Source organism: Meleagris gallopavo, chromosome 1, assembly GCF_905368555.1.
Source record: "Meleagris gallopavo chromosome 1, MGAL_WU_HG_1.1, whole genome shotgun sequence".
NCBI classification, from domain to species: domain Eukaryota; kingdom Metazoa; phylum Chordata; class Aves; order Galliformes; family Phasianidae; genus Meleagris; species Meleagris gallopavo.
The window spans coordinates 151,128,252-151,152,635 of NC_139404.1; the positions used below are offsets into that span (position 1 = coordinate 151,128,252).

A 24,384-nucleotide genomic window follows, 5' to 3' on the forward strand; every position below is an offset into this window, starting at 1 on the left:
CCCAGAGTAGGCATTGTAACTTTGAGGAGAGTCATAGGAAATCTGAAAGTACTGGTACCAACACTGTGATAGAAATATTAGATGAAGCACACTCACTAATGGCAAGGTTATGTGAAATCATAAATCTAGATGCTACTGCATGGGAATATTACCTTGCAGGTTATAGGCTTGGAGGTTAGAGCACTCTCTAGAAGGACACCAGGGGGATTGAGTTTTACCCTGCCATGTGCCAGCTGGATCCCTATGTAGCAACTCCACACAAGTTGTTCACCTTCTATTTCATTGTGTGAGTGAGAGAACTGTCTCTCTGGAAAGAGAGAAAGGTCTTGGCCTTGTTATAAAATGGTTTGATGCTCCTGGATTCTTATTCATTTCCTTCAGGATGGCTTTTTGTTTCCTTATTTTTTTAATACACACTAGAGGGGTTGACATGCTAATACCAAAGCTCTGGGCTCACCCTTCCTTTTCCTATGTACAATAAATCTCTGCTTTTTTTGTTGTTTTTTCTTCGGGGAATATCATAGGATTTTTTTGAGTTTTGTTTATTTATTCCCCCTCCATTTCTGCTCCAACATCCCGCACTATCCTAGCCTTACCTGGGAAAGTTTCTGGGAATATTTGTACAAGCATTTAGAGTTTTTTGTCTCTCTTGTGCTGTTTGATGCTTCCAACAAAGGACATTTCATTCATGAGCCTATTTTCTTAGATCCTTCTTCAGGTCTAACTTGAGATTGTACTTCAAGTATTCACCGGAAGCATTCTCTAAGTGAGGCCATGAATTACAAGTCCTGGATTGGTGCGGTTATCTACATACAGAGATTGAGTAGGCTATTAAGTACAAAGAATTTTTTCTGCTTGTTAGGATGGTGGCATTCATTGTTCTGAAACACGGCAGCAGGAAAGCTTCTCTTTATATGAAGTACCTTGTTAACAAGAGCGTCTGCTGAACTGAGAAGAAGGAATTGACCTCAATTCAAGGAGTGAGAAGAGTTGTGAATCCGGAGGTCTTGGAAGAAAGTAAAGAAAGACTGCAAATAGCTTGTCATAATGGATTTACATTATAGGATAACTACTTTAAAAACAAGAAGCCAAAAGAAAAAAAAAAAAAGCCTAAAGTAATCTTAATCTAATTTGGGATGGAGGAAACTGTTCAACATTAGTTTTGCTGATACCTGCACATTGTAATGTTAATGTACTTAACGTATTTAGTCATGGGGAAAAAAAACATGGAATTGCCATTAGTACATCTCCTTAATGACTTTCTGTACTAACTAACATAGCTGTGTTTATTTCCCTAGATAGGACACTTGCAGTGTATTTTGGGAATATAAATTAAAAATGTCTGTTCGCTATTCAGTTTTGCAAGCCATTTCCCATGACGATTTTTAAGTGGTGTCCCTGTCTGAAAGTTGTTTCCTGCTTTCACATTTCTAGTTCTGTTTCTTTAAAAAAGCAGAAACAGCTTGTCCTATAAATATTAGAAGTCATTTCTGTTTTATTGTATACTTATTTTTTTCCTTTTCTTTTCCTTAGGCAAATAAGAAACTGAGCATGGAGAACAATAGCCTTTTAAGAGAGAATTTGCGACTAAAAGCTGAAGTCGATAGTAGATCACCCCAAAAGTATGTGAATTTTTTAAAAGCTGCTATATTTTATTTATAGACTCTTTAACTGTTGTAGGGCTTGAACCTAAAACTCTGGTGGTGTACACATCATTACATATGTGTCACAAGGTAGACTTTGGAGTTTTCATCCTCATAGACTTGGGTGACAAATGCGACTTAGAGAGCAGCAGCAAGTCTACAGTAAAGAAATACGTGCCGACCACAAATGCTTTTGTTCTGTCTTGTACTGGAGAACCAGATCTATTACTTGAATTCTGCAGTTAACTTATTTTTCGTTACTAAGAAATTTCATTTAAATCTGACATCTTTTTGTTAAAGTAGGTTTGGTACTGTGAGCCAAGATACTGTTTGTTTGTATTTGGTTGGTTTGGGTTGTTTTTTCTTCTTTTTATTGCCTTCAAAATTTGTTGTATGAACTTAGGCTGCTCATTCAAGGAATGTTCCTGACAGCCATTATCTGAGTAAGATGCATAGATAGAATCAGGCTTCTGCAGCATAAGGATATCATTCCCAGAGCTGATGTCTGCTTGATACTTCTAAGCAATTCAACATCAATGATGACCTCAAACAGCAGAAACTGTTTCATACCAATTACAGCTGTGTGCGAAGTCTGTCTCCTTGGAAGCACTTTGTGAAGCAAAGCAATCATATTTTTTAAGGTTGTGTCTTTGAAAGCTAAGAGCAGCATTAGTCAAAGGTTTATATAGTGCTTTTGGGAAAGGGGGCTAGGGGACCTAAGTAATGTCAGAGAAGAGCTCTCTGGATTTTGTTCTAGCTCAAATAACTTGCTGCAAGATGAATTATTCCTTGATAGAGAGCTTCCTTGCTAAGCTATTAGTTGTTCAAGGTCCCAAGAAGGCAGATGCATGATCCTTATGCTGTAAATGTATAAAGGTACACTTTACTCTCATGTCCACTAATAAAGGAGATGGAGTTCTGTTAAAGATCTTGGCAATGAAAAGGGATTTAATGGCAAGAAATAACTTTTTCCTGTAAGATTTGAGAGGAGGTTGGTGAGATAGCAAACTTAAAAACAGATGCAATTAAAGTAATCCTAGAAAAGATGAGTTAAAAGAGACCAGATCATTTAGCTTTATTCTTTTTTACTAAGGTAAAACTTAGTAAAAAACTCCCAGTAGTAAACTCCCAGTGGAAAGAATTTTTGTTGTTCTAACTTGTTCATGTTTTACCATCCTATTTGTCAGAGAGATGAGATATCAAGGAAGGAAGAACAAGACTGTTGCAGATTTTACCATCTTTTGTCCGTGCAACCTAAAAGAATAGCTGATGACTTTCCTCTTTGGAAGTGTAATTAATAGCCAAATGTTACTAGAAACTGGACAGAGCAGGCCTCTTTCACAACCCAGACGCCAGCTGGGTTTACCTGTTCATTTCTCTGTTAGAACTCTTTTTAGCCTCTGTAACAAATACTCACATCCTTCCTGTATTTTAGGAGTGATTTTCTGCCCATACTAAGCATGGAGGTTAGAATCAGTCTTAAACTGACTGAGAAACAGCTCAAACACTTTAAAAAGTGTAAACAGTTTCAAGTCTGTACCCTACATCTGTTATCTTCAAATTTGGTTTCTTTTTGACTTACATGGTTTACTACAAGTAATTAAGTATATTCAAGGAAAAAAAAATGGGCTGGAAGAAATCTTACAGCATATTGAATGTAATGTTTTTTATGTGCCCTGTCCGTACCTTTTCAGTCCTTATTTTCTAGACTGAATTCATCCAGCTCTTCTAAATGTGTGACTTAAGAGGAAAAGTGAGCATCTGATTTAGATGGTGTTGCTCTACTCTATTGTCAACGTTTTTCAGAAGCATAGAGCTGGATACAAAACTCTAAATGAGGCCTCAGTAGCACTGAGTGGAGCAGAACTCTTGCCTTGACACAACATTCCTTTATCTTGCAGTACTGGTTTATTGCTTCATTTTGTCTGACACTCCTAGCATGAGTGGCTAGTACTTGTTCTGCTAAACAGCTACTGAAAAAGTTACACTGCTTCCTCATTTTGTATTTCTACTGCAGAGTGTGGAACTTGACCCACTTACTGGCTTTCCTCAGGTGGATGTTTTGATGTTTATGTCAAACTTTAAGTAATCACTTTGAATTCCAGTCCCATGGCAGGAAATCTCTACCATCTTTGTGTTGCTAGCAGATTTTATAAGTGAGCTCTCTTTGATCCTTGTGGTCGTTGGTGTAGTCAATATTGAGACCAGACCTAAGGGCGAACTTTGATACCCAATATTGAGGTCTTTAAGCTTTACAGGCTGAACAGCGGTTGTAATAACTTACCTTGCTTACAAAATCAGAATTCAAAGCATTAACACAAGAACCCAACAACATAACTGTAACTAAACTGTTTTTTGCAGGTACATGTTTTGCTAATGCAGCTGGGTTTGGTGTACTTTATTCAGAAGTATTCAGGTGTAAGTTTTGGGACAAGTTCCTGAATGATACTCTAGTACAATTCAAAACTTCTACAAAGTTAGATAATTATAATTTACTGTCATGGCCATTCTTTTGTTTGTCATATTTCTTAGTGAGCTTTGAATTGCTAGATATGGATTCATGCTTAAACAACTAGCTAACTTTCTAACAAAAATTTGAATCTAATTGTTTGGGAAAGACTCTGTCATTATTCAGTCCCCTTGACCAAGATGTAATAAGCTTAATAGTGCTGATGCTAAATATTGTCACTAAAATCATTTGATTAGGCTTTGCTTTATAGCAAAGGAAGCACTGATAGCAAATGAATGATCCCTTTGTAATGTAGGCTGAATCACAGGGAAAAAATACAGTTTAGCCTTTTTCAGTAATCAGTAGAGATCTTTTATCATAATCTTGAGTTGTTTTTCTTTGATCATATCCATTATAACGTACTGAAAAATGCAGCAATGGCAGATTTTTACAAAATTTTTGATTATGTTTGTTGATTCAGTTTGTTTTTTGTTTTGTTTTCTGTTTCTGAAACAGTTTTGCTAATAGATTCTCAGACCCAGAATTTAATTTTTGAGCAAAACAGTTGAGAAGGCTGAAACTTTCACCAAGCCATTACATAGCTGGAATATAAACCTGAAAAGCAATAGAGATAAGTTTCTTGATCTGATTCTTATCAGGGACCTTTGTTAGTCGCCCGTTTCTCAAGCAAGTCAGAATGTTTGGTGGTTGCTTGCTTGCTCTTTACTTGTTCTTTCTCTCAAGGATTTTTTGTCACTTGTTTTTCTGGTGCAAAGTGGTACAGTATGAAAACTAAACCTTAAGTTTGCAGGATGATGAAGCCCTGCTGCTTCCAACTCTGCTTAAAATAGAGGACTCTTAGGTCAATTGGCAAAGCACAGTGGATTTTAAAAGCATTTTTGGCAAAGGAATGTTTGCTTTTTACCCGAAGGAAAATAGCAAGTCCATCTGCTCTAGGGTACAGAGCATTTTATGAATGGTTAGATTCAAATTAGCTTGTATCAGACTCTTAGACTAGGATTCTTTTTTCCTAAATATTTAATTTCTTCTGCCAGTTAAAATCCCAGTATGAAAAACATGCTGAAAATTGTTGCATTATCCGTTGGGAGTTTTGTTTTATTTTGTTTATTTAGGTTGATTTTTTTTTTTTTTTTAACTTTTACCCAGATTTATTGTTTATCTTGTCTAGGTTTGTGACTTTGGGTATCTACATACTGAAATCTAAGATCATTCTGTGTAACATTTACTTTTTATTCAGTTCAAATATTTTCACTCATGCCAAGCTATTCAATTCAGGTTGTATGTAACTGAGCCTGCCTGTTGGCTTCTAGTAATCTGCTTCCAGGGTGCTATCTTCTTTAATAGAAAGCAGGGTTACTTTCTCAATTTCCCAGCAAGCTGGCTGTCCCAGAGGAGTGGCTATTTTCAAAAAACTTGTTCCTCTATAAGCTTAGGAAATAAGCTGTAGCAAGTGTTCCTCATGCTTCCTTAAAGATGATGTTGCATACCTTCTTTTGTGAGCCAATCTTTCCAGCAAAATGAAAGCAATAGTAGACAATACCCAGGGCTTTTTATTCAGTTGAACCAAATTCTATTGTTGCTGCATTTTTCTAGTTTAAGTTGTGAAACAGAGAAAAATACTTGAGGTCTCTCTCCTTTCTTACTGTTTGCTTGCTAGGAAAAAAAAAAACTGCCTTCTAACAGTAACTGTTTCATACTTGCCTGTATAAATATTACACACTGCTTTAAGGAGATTGCATATAACCTGGGATATTGTCAAGGTGTTGCTGCAATTGGCCTTTCGTAGTTGGTGTAGAGAGTGACTGCAGAACTCATTCTTGTCCAGCTGTATCTGATACATGAAAAGAAAGACTGTAAAACATGATACTGCTTACAGATGTTTTGTTGTCAGATTTCCTAGCTCTTACTTCCCTCCTAACTGCAAAATCCAAATGAAACTTGTATGTAAATGATAGAACTAGGTATGGATGTGCGCTCTGATATTGCCCTAATGTCAGTCTGTGACAAGCCTTGACTGCATGTTGTCACTACCCACTTCCCAGCCTTTGTTTCTCTTGGAGGATGACTGATGCTTATGTTTCCGAGCCTCAGAGCGTTCCCTACTTTGGACCATCAAGTGATTAGAGCAGAAGAGTCATCTGCCATGATATCTTTGCAGACCTAGTCTTTTGTATATGATTATATAGGAAAACCGTGTTTGCTGCAGGTGTTTACGAAAAAAAGTTAATGGGAAGCTGTGTAGGTTTGAAGCTGATTCATACGGAGTTAAGGGCTAAACTGAACAGGCAGTTAGTAGTCAATGATATGTGAAAATAAAACTTTGAATTCACAAAACTTACGGATATTGGGAGAAGAAACAACTGTGAAAATTTTATCTTTTATGAGGAGAGACTACTAAGGCTTTCAAACTGTTCCTAAATTGGTGTCTTCGGGAGCATTCAAACATAATGAAGAGAGAAGCTTTGAGATAATGGAAGACAGTCGCTCAAATATTATAATTATGTTAGTTCTTGTTCACTGTAGATGAGCAAACTGCTAACTTTCTTATTGATGGTGTCAAGTTAAGTTAAAACGCTTCTAGGAGAAGACTGACTGAGGAAAAGTCCTGAAATACAGGGTTTAGTTGCTCATCTAGGCATCCAGTGTTACTTCAAACACTAAACATCTCCAGTACATCTGTCCATGGCTGGCAGTTGTGATACAGGACCTATAGAAATTTCTCTGTCCTTCAGAGAGATAACTGGAAGCCAGCAGTTACTTAAAAGACCTTTGGCCATTTAAAATATGACTAGATGCCGTTTGGGGAGATCTAAATTCTTACTGAAATGTTTTTATTTACATTGAATGTCCATTAACTACTTTGGTCTTTAAGCTTTTTATAGAAAGGGTGTGCTTAAAACAAATGTAGTGAGATAGAAGTGGACTGTTTAAGAGAGATTACTAAAGAACAAGCCCTCAGTACTGAAAATACTTGGTCAGTGCAGGAGAAAATGGAAAGGGCTCATTGTCATGTGTGTTGAATACCTGAACTTCTACTGATGGATGTCTTATCTTGTTCCCAAGTGTGAGCATGATTCTGATACTTTCGGGGAAAATAATTTATCAAAAGTGTCAGGCCAAATTTTCATTTATTTTCATATAACTGTTCTGTATTTTGTTATCATCACCAAGGTACCGCTTGGGCTGTGGCACAGCTCAGTGTATATCTGAGAAGAAAAGAAGAGGAAATTGCTTAAAATGGTTTCATTAAGGAGATGGAGAGGGTTCTGGCTTCTTCAGGCAAAATATGACTTCTGAGCTGTGAGCCAACCTGCCAAATCAGTTACTAGAATACCTCTGTCATCCTTTGGTCTGGAGTGGTTGGTTTAAATATGTGCATTGTAATGTGGCTCTTAAAAATCCATGTCCTTGAAAAATTTGGGAAACAAATGCATTCAAGTCTCTAAGCAGGAGCAAGAAGGCATCTACTACTTTGGTGTTTAACTGCAACGGTTGTATTCAGTATGTCTGATGCTCCATTTCTTAAAACTAAAATTCCCAAGCACATCCCTCTACAACAATTAACATATTAGTGATGCTATTTGGCTTTGAACAGCATACTGTATTTTTTTTAACCTGAAGACACTTGTTATAAAAGTTGCACTTGAGAATAAGAGCTTCCTCTTCATAAGCAAATCTGAGGCTGTCACTAATGCTGTTTGCATTAAATAAACATATTACACCATTCTTCCATTAAAAAGGAATTGCCAGGTATGCATATAAGTGTAAACATGTTTAATTTTTATGTCAAAGTATGTGTTACAGCAGATCCCAGAAAATCCTGCTTATTCTGCATGATAATTTTTTCCCATCTCTCACTTGGCTCTTAAACTAATGATGTATTGTTGTATCCTTTATTAAGCAGCATATAGAGTTGATTTCTGTAAGGCTGCATGAGAAAGTCTGTTAAAGAAAGGCAAAATAAGTATTTCTGAATGTTGCTCGGACTCTGTCATGCTGTAGAGGCTATCACAATACTTTCAACCAAAATCTGAGTTCTTTTTACTGAAGGGGGAAATAAACCAAAGTGTGTTGCATGTGAGGATGCTTATTTCATTATAACCTCCTCTTCACCTGAGAATATAAGTATAACATTGCTGAACTCTCTATGATTCTGTTTTATCTGGTTTCATATGGAAGAAGGAGGAAGTCTTCTACCATTTTTCTCCCATTTCCCTGTTGAATGAAACTGGAAATAGAAAAACTGTTACAGTTAAATCAGAAAACTTGTTACACATAGATTGAGCAGAAGAGAGATGGGCTACTTTCATTTTTGTGAAGACAGTGGTAATTGACCAGAGCTAATTTGTGGTAACTTGCCTTGATACAAGTTCCCATCAAGTGAGTTGTTTTGGCAGAAAAATTCTTGCCACTTCAGCGCTCTTATTCCAAACAGTGAACTGCTACCTTGCGCTTTTGTATCTACACAGTAGTGAGTAATACCAAACCTACGTGGAATTTAGACTGCTTTGATTATAAAAGTGGACTACTAGCAGTTCTGTGAAAGAAATTATGTAGACTGTGGTGCAATCTTTACTACCATTAAGTCCTTTAAATATGCAGAAGTAACTGAACGGTGAAATACATCAATAGATCTGGTTGCTCATGCCCAACTTGTTCAGGGCTTGTGATGCTCCTATTCCTTTCTCTCACTTTTGGTGTGACCACATTGCAGTTGTCAACACAGAGCAGTCTCCTGCTGCTTTATACTGAGTTTAGTTCCTTGCTGGAAGTGCATGCTAGGATTTACGGATATTTCACCAGCATAATCATTGGCCACACATATGCTTCCTTCATACCTTGATGGTATATAGTGAGAACATTTAATGAAAGTGTACAAAAGTAGAATTAGGAAGTTTGTGGGAAAATGGAGTGGGAATTCCCTGTTACTGAATGATTCCTAAGGAAGTACAGACAGACAAAGAAATGGGGTGGAAACAGTCTTTGTGCTGGAAGAGTGAATGTAAAGCTCTGCAGTGACGTGGATCTGCAAGGCAGAAAGTGAATAATAAGCCAAAATCGAGAATTGTCATTTACTTGTGATATAAAACCATGTGTGGCAGAGTTTTAGGGTGGCTGCAGGTCCTTTCCACCTTCCTAATAATACCAGAACTTTAATTGTTTTACCTTTCGGTAGATTGAAAGCCTTGGATGGAGCAGGAAATTCCCTGGTGCCCACCTGTCAGTGACAGGTTAGAATTAGTCAGGGCATATAGCTGAAACCTTCACCTGCCCTCTGGGGAAGGTCAGGCTTGAAAGCTGGTGGAGGATGGGGATGAAGATAGGTCTGTATCCTTGCAGTTCAAAATGTGCTCAAGCTGGAAGCCCCACAAACATACAATTTTAACAAACCACAAGTGGCACTTCTTTTGTACTGGAGTTGAGGAAGAAATTAGATCGTTTCAGCTGTAAAATCTGAAGAAAAAGCGAAATAGCTCTGATGTAAGCACAAGTACCATCCATGCGGTGGCTGAAGAGAAGCTGTATATGTAATAAGAATATAATTGAAATGTTCTGCATAAGTATTTAAACCACCTCAAATGACTAGTTCTATTCCTGAATTTTATATTGGCATTTTGTATTTGACAAGGTGACATTGTGTAGGAATTGTATTGTAAAACACTGCTGTACTGCAGGAAAATGATTGAATGTAAATATTTCAAGATGTGGACCACTGTTCAAATGTTATCATAAATCTTTGCCATTGTTTTAGGGGATAATTCTTCATGCATATTTGAGTTGAATTGATGGAACCAGCCCCTGGAAGGGTAATCTGCTTGTTATTACCTTACTACTACTAATAGTTTAATTCTGGCTTCTCAGGTATTCACTGCAACCTATACATTACATATGCTGATTTATTTATTTTGTTTTGTGATTAGCTGAGAACTGAAACTGTCGCTTTTGTTTTCAAATTAACACAATAGAAAAGCACCACGTCTTTTTCCAACTTAATGCTTTTTTTTTCCCTTCTTTTTCTTACAGGTTTGGTAGGTTTACCATAGCTGCGCTTCAGTCCAAAGTAGAACAAAGCGAACGTGAAATGAACCGTCTAAAAAAGGCACTGGAAAGAAGTGATAAGTATATAGAGGAAATGGAGTGTCAGCTTTTACAGCTGAAAAGTGCAGGTGAAGGAACTCAGACCATAAGTGCTGTTAGTGAACAAGCACTTTCTGTAGATGCTAAAGGAACTGAGAGCAGTGAAGATACTACATGTTTGAAAACCCAGGTTGAGGAGAAGAAAGCTGTGACTACCAGCCAGAGTCCTGACAGTCTTGAACAGCTAGCAGATAGTGGAACATGTTCAAGCTCTTTGAGTCAGGATGGTTCAAATGGCTCAAACACCCAGAGTATCCCAAAGAAAGAATTATTTCCAGGATGTCAGGGAGTCCATTTGGATGAAAATAGTACAAGTATGGATACTTGCTTAGAACAGCAGTGGAATAAAATTGAGGAATGTATCCCATATAAGGATGAGGAACTTTATGATCTTCCAGCACCATGCACTCCTTTTCTGTCCCTTAGTCGCCTTCACTTGAACACTCCCGATGGAAAAGAAAACATGGAAAAAACGTCAACATTCTTGAGAAAGCTGAAATTTGAAGAGTTTTGTGACACTTCAGATGACTGCAGCAAAGATTCTCGAGAACACAGCACAAGCAGTGAAAAGAAGCTAAATTGCTTTTCTGTGGGAAAATCAGGTTTTTGGGGCACTGGCCCAACTAGGTTCACAGAGAACTTAGATTTTGATGAATCAGCTCAAAATTCAGCAGCTGGTCAGTCAGATGAATCATCAGCAAAGTCCAGTGATAAAACAAGTTCATGCTTGCCTAAAAGGTTACATACTCTCTGCTCTTCAGAAATGAACCGCACAAGAACCTCCAGTGAGGCATCTATGGATGCTGCCTACCTTGATAAAATTTCTGAGTTGGACTCGATGATGTCTGAATCAGACAATAGCAAGAGTCCATGCTATAATTTTAAGTCCTCTGATCTTGATAATTCTTCGAAGTCAGCAGAGGGCTCTAAGCTTCTGGATGAAGCTGAGAAGAAATTGGAAGGGATGAATGAAGAACAGAGTATGAAGTGCTCAGAAACAAGCGATCTATCAGTTGACAGAACTGGATGGAAACCTGCCATGTTTTCCGTCCTATCCCCATCTAGACTAGATGTGAATGACCACTTTCCATTATTTACAGGCCAAAATGTAGTAGCTAGTGAAATCAAACCTCCAAACTATTTGTTTCAAAGAGAGTTTTCCCAGAGCCTGCTATTCAGTAACTCACAGAGGCTGTTTGAGGAACAAAAGTTTGGATCATGCTTTTTAAAGATGTCATCTGACCTACACAATCAACTTAATCCTCCTTGGGTGCCTTCCTTTATTGCTGAAAAGAAAAATAAAAATGCCAGTCAGTCGACCAAGAGGAAAATTCAGAGCAGCCTTTCCAGTGCTAGTCCATCAAAAACTACCAAAAACTGATTCTGTGTGGAAATCCAACGTGGCTCAAAGTCATCAATCTGCAAATGTTTAATATTTACCAAGTGAACTTGCTTTTTTTAATGATTTCCCTGGAGTCTGATCCTGCTTTCTTCTGACTGAATGAAAACCGAACATTCCATTGCCCATTACAAACTCTTTCCTAGGGAAGAACCATTCCAGTTTCTCTTCTTTGGCTGGAACATTTTGTTTATTTGGAATTTTTGTGGTGTGTTTTTTTTCTTCTGAATTCTCAAGTTTCATGATCTTCCAGTTGCTAGCACAGTGTATGGCTCCCTTGAGCAGGACAGTTTTAAGTGATCCTGTCAAATCAGTCATTTATGTAAGAACTTGCTTTAAAGGTTACATTTTCCTTTCCTGAAGATTACATTTTGTGTGTGCAAGGCAGCTACTGGCTATATATCCTATGGATTCATGAAATTGCTATAAAACAATGTCAGTTTTGCCATAAAACTTACCTCAAAGAGGAAATCTCGCTGCTTAGATTGTTTCATGGCACTGTACTGTACCAGAACTCTTGTTTTACCTTTGTAAGTATAAGGTAGTAGCCTTTTTCGTTTCAGGGTTACACTAGTTCAGTGAGAAAACATCGCTTCTTTAACACTGCAAATATGGCTTGTGTTTTTTGAAGTTAAGCACAATTTTTAATTTAGTTCCCAAAAAGGGTTGTTATTCTAAATGTGTTCAGTATGCCTGCGTAGACCATAAAAATGGGTTTGTATGCTAATGACTTGTTTATCTAATGTGCACTGAACATTTTACATTAATACTGTACCATTTTACATTAATACTGCATGCTTTTCTATGTGAATTGAATAAAACATGTTATAAGCACTGTAATCCTTGATGTTGTCTCTCAAATGTAGGATTAGCAAAAAGGAAAAAAAGGAATTGGAAAACTTTTTTTTTTTTTTTTTTCCCTTGGAAGATACCTGAGTTTTATTAAATATAAGTATAAGCTTGTTCACAAAAAATAAAATCTCTCTTTTTCCTCCTTTTTAGATGTATTACCATTCTAGTGTCAACATCAATACAGTTGATGGAAATGGCTTTCAGCCTCTCTGGAGGTGACTCTTCCATAAAGTATTGCATAGGTCAACATAATGTGATGGCCTACTACAGGCAGGAGACCTAATTAAGCAGCAGAGCAAAATTGGTTTTTTTGCATTATTGTGTTTTAAGGGGTTTTTGTCATTTTGTTTGGTGGGTTTTTGTTTTTTTTTTTTTTTTTTTTTTTGTGGTTATTTTGTTGTTGTTGGTTTGTTTTTTTGTGGGGAGGTGGTGGTGGACTTTTTAAATTTTTTTCAAGGGCATATTTAAGATTCCATTTTTCTTTTTGTGTAGGCCTCTGATGGCATTTTTTTACAAGTAAAAATCCTTGATTCGTCAATACACGTGATATGAAAAATCCATACGCTGTCTTTTGTCCCCTTGAAGAGAGTGATAGTCAACTGGAGAATTTCAATAGACTCTGTCTGGCTCAGTTTTTGCAAAGTTAAGCAGTTTGAACAAGAATTACATTTCACACTGTAATGTGTGCATGGGTTTATGCAACTGGTATGTTCATTCTAGATGGGTTGGATTGTGTTGTTTTTGTTTTTTTTTAAACTAACAAAAAATCATTGTTTGGGCCATACTTATGAGTCTCCTGTCATGGTAACGTAATATGGCACTGTGCTTCCCTATGCTATTTTCAGTAAGCCACCTGAAGTTTCATCTTCAAAGATTAAAGTTTAGTCATTCATTTTTCACTTAGGCTTTCATTTTTGGTTTTTTTTGGAAGTAGGAGAGCTACTGTAGTAGACTATCTGAACATGAGCTGCTGCTTGCTTTGAGTAGTTTTACTAAGTCAAAAAATGCAGCCTTGGTTTAACCCTTCCAGAGAAGAGATGAGAGTGTCTCAAATACCTTTTTAAAATATCCTCATATTGCTAAGTAATCAAATTACATATTAAGGCCACTGTATTGGTGTATTGGTTCATTGGTTAGTGGAGATGTATTTGTGTGGCTTACTCCAGTACACGTCTGATACACAAGTAGTTTTCAGTGATAAGAACGTGAATACAACTGATGTTTTGTACATTAAATCAAGTTTCAGTAAAGGTTTTCTAGTGCTCTCTCTTAGCTCTTTGGAAAGGAACACATCTTACAGGCTTGCCCTTCATTATGAACTTTGCCTGAATAAAAGGGAAAAAAAGAGGGCCTAAGGCTGAAGAAAAAATGCTGAAGATCAAGATCATAAACTTTTATCTCATTCTCAAGCATGATTAAAAAGAGATGTTTCAAGGCAAGTGCTGGGGCTGGTAACCTACATTGTGACAAGAGATGGTATATTTGGGTGTAGTAGCCCTTTACAAGCTTTGTCTTAGTCTTAAGTCTCAACCACAAATGCACTCAGTAGGCTGTGACTGCATCCAGTGCTGTAAGTAGGAGTTCATGTTTTATGACTTTGAAAGCTGGAACAGTGTGAATTAATGTATTTTAGTTTTGCCTTGATCAATTGTTCAATGCTTTTGTGTGTCATCAAAACAGCCACTCAGCTGTAGATTCATAGAATCATGGAATGGCTAGGTTGGAAGGGACCCCAAGGACCATCAAGTTCCAATCCCGTGCGACAGGCAGGGCCGCCAACCTCCAGTACTGGTACTAGACCAGGCTGCTCATGGCCCCATCCAACTTTGTCTTCAACATCTCCAGGAACTGAGCATCCACACCCTCACTGGACAGCCTGTTCCAGTACCTCACCACTCCCTCTATAAAGAACTTCCCCTTGACATCCTATCTAAACCTTCCCTCCCTGAGTTTAAAACCATTCACTCTTGTCCTATCACTGTCAACCCTTCTAAAAAGTTGATTCCCCCTTTAAATACTGGAAGACTGCAATGGAGTTACTCTACAGCCTTCTCTTCTCTCGGCTGAACAAGCCCAGCTCCCTCAGCCTGTCTTCGTGGAGGAGGTACTCCAGCCCTCTGATTCCTAGATTCTGCATTTATTTAGTTAATGTAGGTTGTATTCCTTTTGGCTTAAAGTTTGGAGAAGTAAATTATGCCATAACAACTTTAAAAAATTATTTATATGTAATTATAGCGTGAGTTGGGTTGAATTGGAGGAGATCCTTGAAAACCATCCAGTTTGATCTCCCTTGCCATGAGCAGGGGCACCTTTCACTAGATCAGATTTCTTAGAGCCTCCTCCAATCTGACCTTGATGGGGCATCCACTACTTCTCTGGGCAACCCTCAACGTGAAACATTTCTTCTTTGCACCCAGTCTAAATCTACCCTCTTTCAGTTTAAAAATTTAATAGGGTTTCTTCAGTTACAAATTTGTTAGCCATATGTGGGGTTAAACTTATCTAGGTTGCATTCTGTCAGTGCTGTACTTCCTTAATTTCTTGCTGTACTTACCATGTTCTCTGAATAAAAGAGTTCATCGCTGTTAATTTTTTATGGCAGTTATGTAGTTATGTAGTTATCTAGTAATGTAGACTTGGAATATACAAGATCTAAAACTTAACTATTACAATTTTGATTTAGACAGTAGATTTTTCAAAAGTGATGATGTCTAATGATATTAAATAGCTTGTAAAATTTTTTACTTGATCTAGTTATACTTCCTGTACTAAATACCAAGCAACTTGCAGGCCTTAAAATAGAAGAACGCTCTCCAAGGTACTGATAGTACAGGAGAGTGAGATTGCTACCAGGCTCAGTTCATTGCCAGTGAAATCAGTTGGGTTACACCCAACAGCAGGAACGCAAGCGTCGAATTTTCACTTCTTGGCAGGCAGATTTACCTACAGGCTGTCTGGCAGGTGACCTGTTCCCCCACGATTCCCTGAAGGCCTTGTGAGAGCCCCTGTCTGCTTGCCCTTGCCTCCTTCTATGAAAGGCTGCTACAGTGATTCTACCCATCAGCACTAAATACTGATTGATTCTGTGTATGGTTTTTTTCTATGTTTTGTTGGCACTTTTAAAAATATCTCCTAAAAAATGGGGGAGGAGAGGGATGTGTATCTTGTATACACAATACAAGGTGAGCTCACTTGCATCCCACTTCTTCATTTTATAGTTGTCTCTCTCACCAAATTTAATTTAAAGGCAATTTGAGTCAACTAGATCATATAAACTCTTGGGCAGCCTTTAAGTGTGTTGCTGCTGCTATAAAATAATTCTGCCTCTCATCAGCCATAGGCTTGGAAAAACCTTTGCACACCTCCTCCGTACTGTGGCTTAGATAAATGTGATGCAAAATGTAAAGTCGACACTCCCTCCTTGCTGCTTGTGGTGTAGAATGGCACCACGTGAGTATACTCAAGCTTCTCCCTTATCCAGGTTTGGAAGACAAGAGAAGTGGCACTAAGGTAACTATTTATGGGCACTCAGAGTTATTCTGAAGAACACCTGCAGCCAAAGGTGATCACAGAATCACAGAATTGCTTTGGTTGGACAGGACTTTAAAGATCATTGAGCTCCAACTAGTGGCTGCCACCCATCGGATCAAACTACCCAGGGCCCCATCCAGGCTGGTCTTGAACGCTTCCAGGGATGGGGCATCCACAGCTTCTCTGGGCAACATGATGATGAGTGATTCCCTCCAGCTGTTCATCCAGGTCTTGTCCTTAGTCCCTTGCATCCTGATATCTCTGTGGCAAGCTGCAGGCTGGGATCCAGGAAAGGACACTCCCGTGCCTGTGGGACCTGATCTGAAGAGTGCCACGTCTCCCATCTTTGCAGCCCAAGATCAAGACATTATCTAGCCACCTCCATCAGTTGAAGGACAGAAAACCAAAAAGAGAAGGTGGAGGGGACAGTATGCCTGAGCCTCATGGTTGCCATCATGGTTGTAGTAGTTGAGGATGAAGCTGGGCTGAAAAGAAAAGTTTACTACGTTTTCGGCTTTTCTTGCTAGGGAGTGCTGTCTCTAATACTCATACAGGTTAGGGAGTTGCTGTCTGCGTTGTGCTTTTCAAGGAAGCCAAATCGGTGCCGTCAAAACCTCGGACAGCACCCGCTGTTCCTCAGCCCAGCCATCAGGTGCCAAAGGGGATCCAGGAGACCCGGCTCGGGTAAGAATGATCCCTGTCCCTTTCTTGGGCCTGCCTCCTGGAAGCACCATTGGGTCACTCACCCCACCGCAAATGATGAGAGGCATTTCGGGAGGGGAGCGCTGCCGCCGGAACCGGGCCGGCCGCCTCCGGCTCCGCCGGGCTCCTTCGCACCCGGCGGACGACGCCCGGGCTCGGCGGGTCCCTCCCCGCTCTGGGTCCTGCCCTGCCCGGGCTCCTCCGCCCCGCAGGCATCATCCCCCCCTCCGCCATACGTTTTCCCCCGTCTCTGTTAACAAACCCCGGTGATTAAGACGCGAAACCAACAAAGAGTTTTTCTCCCACCTTAACCTTGCACACAATCCTTTAACAAATTAATTAATCCTAATGAATTAACACTTCATTTATTTAAACGCGCTACAGTTCATGAATTAAATTTTCATGCAGTGATTAAAGGCTGTTAAAATATGCATGATTTCGTTAAAATTTTATAATAAATCAGGGCAATGTGTTACATGACAAGGCAACCGCTTCCCAGCCCCTCGCTACGTGCTTGGATTCGAGTCGGGGGGGTTGGGAGGACGGGGAGAGGAGACTCCGTGCCCGCTCCGAGCACAGCGGGACGGGGCCTCCCGAAGCCCCCGGCGTCCCCCAGGGGCCGAGAGCGGCTGTGGGCTGCGGAGTGCGATGCCGGGGGCGCTTCTCGCCTGCAAGAAGCGCCGAGAAGAAACTTTGTCATCAGAGCGCTGCTTTCCTGCGGACCCCTCCGCAACTTTCCGAACAGAGATGCGGCGGACCGCCCCGGGACGCCCAGCAGCTCGGTGCGTTTCAATTTTTCATAGGACACCGTTCTACACTTTGGCTGCGGCCGCGGTGATTGCAGCGCGCACCGCGGTAATTAGCGGCTCTTTGCTGATGTAGGGAAAGTCTTCATTAGGACATGGAAATACTTTTTGCGCATTCACCCAAAGGGTTATTTTTTTTTTTCCTTCTGAAGGTTTTTTTTTTCTTTTTTTTTTTTTTCTTTTTCTTTTTCCCATCTAAAGGGAAAACAGCTGAGTTTTTTCCCCTTTAGAAAGGAAAAACTCAGCTGGTGCTGAGTGGGATATTGACTTTCTGTGGACTGTGCTGAGGCATTCTGTCCATGCTCCCTCTGATACACGGGGCAGGAAAACACTGCCACAAAGCAATGCTGGGTGGAATAAAGCGCCAGGGAGGGTCAGAGCAGGGTCCTATGAGCCTCATGGCGACTCCGTGGAAAAGCCGGGATGTATGGCAATCAGTGGTCAGGTGCAGATACTTCGTCGGGCGCAGTATACTTATACTGATAGAATCATGTAATCATTAAGGTTGGAAAAGACTGCTAATTCTATCTAGACCATCCGTCTACCCATCTTCAGGGAATCCTGAAAAGGAAACCCAAACGCAATGCATTACAGTGATTAATTTACAAATGGTTTCACTGTGGCCATAAGGGACTGCTTTGGTGCCTTCTCGAGGTGGGCAGCACAGTCCATTGGGGAAATGCACCCATTTCCTGCATCTGAAGCAAGAGAAAACTGTGGGAGGCACATAACTACATTATGTGTATATACGTGTGTATACATTTTGTGTACATGTATGAGTGTATATATGTATGTATATGTGTGTATATGTATACATGTGTCTATATAGATCTGCACGTATGTGTGTGCATGTATGTGGGTATATATGTACATGTATATGTGAGTATGTATGTGTCTCTTTATGTGTCTCTGTGCCCTCACCCCTCCGACCCACCGTGTCAGGGCCGCAGTGCTTCCATCCCCCCAGCTTGGCGCTCGGGCTATGCCCATCAGCACGGGGCTGGGTGGGGCCCCCGGAGAACGGACACGAAGAGGATCTAGGGAAGGATATATAAAGCGTTGCTCCACGTTAGCGCTTCGGTGATAGTAATAATAACAGATGTGTCCCAAGGAAAGTTTTTCCTCTAGGGTTTGGAGTGCCGAGAAAGCAGAGTAAGCGCTGTCTGAACTCATAACATAGAGTAATCCCCTCCATCCCCCTCTTCCCCTTGCCCTCTGCCTTTTCCTCCCGCGCTGTTTAAGATCTGTCAGGGAAGAAGCTGACACCAAGTCCCCAACGCTGCGGCAGCGGCCGGCCCCAACCCCGAAGCCCGAGGGAGTGAACAGGGAGGGATCCCGCTGCGACCCGAGGGGTGGAGGGCGTCTGTAAATCGAGAGAGCCCACCTCCGCCACAGCGGTGTCTCGATGCCACGTCGTTCATCCCCGAGCATCATCGGAGCAGCAGCAATGCCGGAGCCCCCCTGCAGCTTGTGCTCGTTCCTCCTGGCTGCGGGGGGGCTGCGGAAGGACACACCGGGACGGCTGCGGGCTCCTCTCGGGTTGCGCCGTGCCCCCCGTCACCGCGTTCCGGAGAGGCAGAGCCGTCCCCGGATGCTCCGAAGACCATCCTCAGCTTTGCCTCCGAGGATCTTCGGGTCCATAAGGAAGCTAGAAGGGAAAAACCGCTCTAAAGCAGGGCAATGGCCCCAAAGAGCGCTCACAGAACAGCCGCGGGTTCCTAACTCCACTGTCCTTCCTGAAGCGTTTCATTTGGGTGCAAAAGTATTCGATGAGCCACGGAGAGAGAGAGGAGCAAGGGAAGGAGGGAAGGATTCGTTCCCCAAAGCACTTCTCCTTTTTATTCAGTTTGGAACTGTGTGAGAGGGAATCAACATCCCTGTGGCAAATGGGAGAGGAAGAGATGGGAAGAGAGGGGAAGAGGGGAGGGAAGAGGAAGAGAGAAAGAAAGGAAATAAAAGGGAAAAGGGAAAGGGGAAAAAGGAAAAAAAGAAAAGGAGAAAAAAGAGAAAAAGGAAGGGAGGAAAGGAGGGAAGGAGGGAGGGAGGGAGAGGGGGAGAGAGGAAGGAAGGAAAGAAGGAAGGAAGGAAGGAAAGAAGGAAGGAAGGAAGGAAGGAAGGAAGGAAGGAAGGAAGGAAGGAAGGAAGGAAGGAAGGAAGGAAGGAAGGAAGGAAGGAAGGAAGGAAGGAAGGAAGAGGGGGAGGGAGGAAGAAAGAAAAAGAGTTGGAAAAATGGAGGGAAAGGAAAAAAAAAAAAAGAAAAAAAAAAGGAAGAAGGGCAGAGGACAAAAAGAAGGAAAGGAAGAATTAGCAATTTCGTTGGTGACTGCCACGCAGAGCAAACTTTCCTCGCACGGGAGCGGAAGGGAAATGCACAATTCCAGTAGACTGTGGGGGGGAGATGAGGGGGAGGAACTGTGTGGGAACCGATAGCCCCTGAGTGCCTCAAACCAGTGTCCGTCACCGGGGTTATTCTGGAAGAAGCCGCTAACAATGGGGAGGTAACGGGGCAAGGCCGAAAGTGGGGGGGGGTCTCAGCACGGACATCGGCCACGGACGGGGGAACATTGGCGAGGCTGCGCGGGGCCGGGACAGCCACAGGTGCGGCCGCTCTGAGAGCCGCCCCGCGCCTGCCCCGGCGATCTGTGCGCGCTGCGAGAGGTGCGGAGAGGGGAGGCGGGAGAGGAGGAGGAGGAGAAGGAGAAGGAGGAGGAGGAGGAGGAGGAGGAGGAAGGGGGGGAGACAGCTGATGCCTGTCAAAGCCGCAGCCGCCGCGCTCTCGCGAGAGCCCGCCCGGCTGTAGCCACGGGATGCGGGGCTCAGGTGCGCGCAGAGCGCAGCGCAGCGCGCCCGGCGCCGGGCAGCGGCAGGCAGCGGAGTGAGCGGCGGGGGCCGGAGGGAGCCTCACCGCCCGCCCAGCCCAGCGCAGCCCGGCCCGGCCCCGGGCGGCTGCCTCCGGCGGGAGGGAGAGGGCAGAGCGCCGGAGAGCACTTTTCGCCCTACTTGAGGAGTGTTTGTGGATTTACATGCCAAGCCTTCAAGATGATGTCGATGAACAGCAAGCAGCCGCATTTTGCCATGCATCCCACCCTACCTGAGCACAAGTACCCCTCGCTGCACTCCAGCTCGGAAGCGATCCGGAGAGCGTGTTTGCCAACGCCGCCGGTAAGGGACGGGCGGCTCCGGCTCCCCTTGCCTCCTTCTCTCCTCTCCTCTTTTTCTCCTCTCCTCTTTCTCTCCTTCCTTCTTTCTCTCCTTCCTTCTTTCTCTCCTTCCTTCTTTCTCTCCTTCCTTCCTTCTCTCTCTTTCTGTCTCTCTCTCCCCCCCCCACCCCCCGTTCCCCTCTCTCTCCTGGTTGCTGCATGTCTGTGTATGTGCATTAATAAAAAAACCGCTGCGAGGCACATTCTGACAAGCGGCGCTTAATGTTTTTTTCATGTCTTCCCCTGCAATCATCGGAGCGCTGTGATCTTTTTTGAAAGCGGCGTTCGCGCGGCGCTCCGACTTCAGCCGCTCTCCGCGTTCTTTTCTATCACTCGGCCTCTGCGAGGGAGTGCGCGGTGCGTGCGTGGCACCGTTCCTGGCTGAGAGTTACAGATCCGTTTCTTCTCCTTTCTCTCCTTCCTTTCCCCCTTTTATTTCTTACATTTATTTCTTCCCCTTCCCCTGTCCATCCCGCTCCCCTCACTGCTCCGTCCTCGGCTCCCCCCTCGCCGCATTCCTCCAACCATTCCGCCCTCTGTCCCCTCTCTGTCGCCCCTTATCTCTTTCCCCGCCGCCTCTTCCCGGCCCCCTGCCGCCCCCGCTCTGTTCTGTGTCCCCGCAGCTGCAGAGCAACCTCTTCGCCAGCCTCGATGAGACACTGCTGGCTCGGGCCGAGGCTTTGGCCGCCGTCGACATCGCCGTGTCGCAGGGCAAGAGCCACCCCTTCAAGCCGGACGCCACGTATCACACCATGAACAGCGTCCCCTGCACCTCCACCTCCACTGTGCCCCTGGCGCACCACCACCACCACCACCACCATCACCACCAGGCGCTGGAGCCCGGCGACCTCCTGGAGCACATCACCTCGCCCTCCCTGGCGCTCATGCCCGGCGGCGCCGGCGGAGGAGGCGGCGGCGGCGGCCACGACGGGGCGGGCGGCGGAGGCGGCGGGGGAGGCGGCGGAGGGGGCGGCGGCGGAGGGGGCGGCGGAGGCGGCGGCCTCATCTCCAGCTCGGCGCACCCGCACCCGCACATGCACGGCCTCGGCCACCTCTCGCACCCGGCCGCCATGAACATGCCGTCGGGGCTGCCGCACCCGGGGCTGGTGGCCGCGCACCACGGCGCGGCGGGGCAGGTTGCCTCGGCGGCGGCCGTGGTGGGAGCGGCGGGGCTGGCCTCCATCTGCGACTCGGACACGGACCCGCGGGAGCTGGAGGCCTTCGCCGAGCGCTTCAAGCAGCGCCGCATCAAGCTTGGGGTGACTCAGGCCGACGTGGGCTCGGCGCTGGCCAACCTGAAGATCCCGGGCGTGGGCTCGCTCAGCCAGAGCACCATCTGCCGCTTCGAGTCGCTGACGCTGTCGCACAACAACATGATCGCCCTCAAGCCCATCCTGCAGGCCTGGCTGGAGGAGGCCGAGGGGGCCCAGCGGGAAAAAATGAACAAGCCCGAGCTCTTCAACGGGGGCGAGAAGAAGCGCAAGCGGACTTCCATCGCCGCCCCGGAGAAGCGCTCCCTGGAGGCGTACTTCGCCGTCCAGCCCCGGCCCTCCTCCGAGAAGATCGCTGCCATCGCCGAGAAATTGGACCTCAAAAAGAACGTGGTGCGGGTTTGGTTTTGCAACCAGAGACAGAAGCAGAAACGGATGAAATTTTCCGCCACTTATTAGGGGGAGGGGTCGGGGGAGGGCGCGGGGGGACCGAGGGACGGTGTCGGAGTGACTGCGGGGAGCAGAGGGGGGGAGCGGGGCAGCGCCGTCGACGATTCGCACCGAGAGGCGCCAGGACAGCCCCAGAGGAAGGAGGGGGGTGGCTGAGACTGCCGTGGGGCCGCAGCCCCTTCCCCTCTGCCCCCTTCCCTACTCCCCCCCCTTCCCCGCCCCGGCAGAAGGAACAGCACCGCCGCGCACCGACGGTACCGCAGCAACCACGAACCCGGCACTGAGTCCCAGCTTTCAGCAGGAAAACAAAACCGAGCCACGACCCGAGGGTGGAACTGTCGGTGACGATGCTACGTTTGCTTTGGTTTGGGCCTCTTTTCATTACTTTGGTTTCTTTCCCTTTTCCCTTTGCTTGAGAGATGAGGACGGCGGTGCTTTGGTGGGGAGGGGAGGGCCGGTTGGGTCGGGGGTGGATTTAGTGGGTTTGGATTTATTTTTATTTTTATTTTTGTTTATTTATTTATTTATTTATTTATTTATTTTCCTTGAATGCGCTTTTTCGCGAGGCTTTTCCCACGGCTCTGTCTGTGCTGAGAGCTGAGAGCCGCCGCGCCCCTTTGTGCAGTTCCCCCCTCTGTGCGGTTCCTCTCTCCCTGCACCGCCCGCCCCCGGCTCCGGTCCCTATGGGATAGGGCTGCGAGGGTGGGATTGAAGGGGAGCGGGTCGGAGGTCCATTCGCGGGTTGAGCGCAGCTCCGTGCGGCCGTGGTTCTGTCGGCCCCCTCCCTCTGCTCCCATTCGGTCCCACTGCGTTGGGTCAGGGACGGCCCTGGAATGCTGTAGGGGTTTGGGGGCAATCGCATCGGATGGGTGAGACGGGGGGAAAAGAGGGGGCAGAGTGGCACTTGTTTCCGAGGGGCTGCGGGCAAAAGAAACAGCAGAATTTGGGCTGAAAAGTCCAAAATGAGAGTAACAACCGTTGGGTAGGGGATGGGCTTTGGGTGTGTGTGTGCCGGGGAGGGGGGAGGGGAGGGGGGTCGGTTTGCACTGTGACAGCCTCCCGGATTGCAGGCCGTAGTATTCTGCAATCCCGATGCTGACACTAATAGTCAGGGTGCAGGGTTACGCGATTGAAAAAGTAAAATAAAACGAAACGGTCAGACCTCGTTAGGTAGAACTGAGCGCAGGAACCGGGACAGGGGCTGGTTGCTTGCATCTGAGTAGGCAAGAATCCCTGAAAACAACCCCCTCCTCTCCCTCCGCCACACACATGCACGCACCCCGTCCCTCCCCATTTAAAACAAAACAAACAATAGCCTGAAATCGTGCATGCCCCCGAACGAGGAAAAGAGGAAACAAGGCACAGAGAGAGCCGTGACGGAGCTTCGGCGTTATTTATTTATTTATTTAACTATTTATTTTATTATGATGATGATTAATATTAATATAATTATTATGATTTGGTGTATCATTGTTTGCAGCGCAAACATTCTATGCATTCTGAAACTGAGCACTAACTAGAATAGCGTCTGGTAGAACCTTTGTGGATGGTGTGATCTCACAGTCTGACTGCCTGTTTTCACCGGGGACACCAACATTCTTGTCACGTTCTTGTATTTAGATTTAAAAGAGGGGGAAAAAAAAAAAATAGAAAAAAAAAAAAGAGAGAGAGAGAGAGAGAGAGGGAGAGAAGAAAGACGATTGTAAATATTTTCTTTAATGCACAGAAAACAAACAAACAAACAAAAAGGTTACAAACTGCAACCACGTGTGGATCCTGAGATGTCTCACGAATACGCTGTCCATGTGCGTCTGCTGAGCTTTCTCCTTGGTTGTGTCCTTACTCTGTTTCTTTCATTTCTATCAGAAGTACTTCCGTATGCCAAAATACAACGGGGAGATGCGTCCCAGCATACTTACACATAGAACAAACGTGGAAACAGAATAGTTGTTATTATTGGGTGCATTGAAAAAATAATCATA

At 44.0% G+C, this 24,384-nt stretch overlaps 2 protein-coding genes across 9 annotated transcripts in view; both read left to right on the top strand.

Annotated features, from left to right (window-relative positions):
• Positions 1-12,490, top strand: part of OBI1 (ORC ubiquitin ligase 1) — a 28,168-nt gene extending 15,678 nt beyond the window's left edge. For all 8 annotated transcript variants that reach the window (XM_085215674.1, XM_085215669.1, XM_085215673.1 and 5 more), the window contains 2 exons: positions 1,534-1,622; positions 10,138-12,490. In XM_085215674.1, the coding sequence (XP_085071800.1) occupies positions 1,534-1,622; positions 10,138-11,632 (1,584 nt within the window). In that variant the 3' untranslated portion in view covers positions 11,633-12,490. The remainder of the gene's footprint in view (positions 1-1,533; positions 1,623-10,137) is intronic.
• A 7,784-nt stretch (positions 12,491-20,274) lies between these two features.
• POU4F1 (POU class 4 homeobox 1) lies at positions 20,275-22,512 on the top strand. Its single transcript, XM_085215677.1, has 2 exons — positions 20,275-20,703; positions 21,365-22,512. Exons 1-2 carry the CDS (start codon positions 20,581-20,583, stop codon positions 22,409-22,411), a joined length of 1,170 nt encoding a protein of 389 aa, XP_085071803.1. The 5' UTR covers positions 20,275-20,580; the 3' UTR covers positions 22,412-22,512.
• Positions 22,513-24,384: the final 1,872 nt, after the last annotated feature.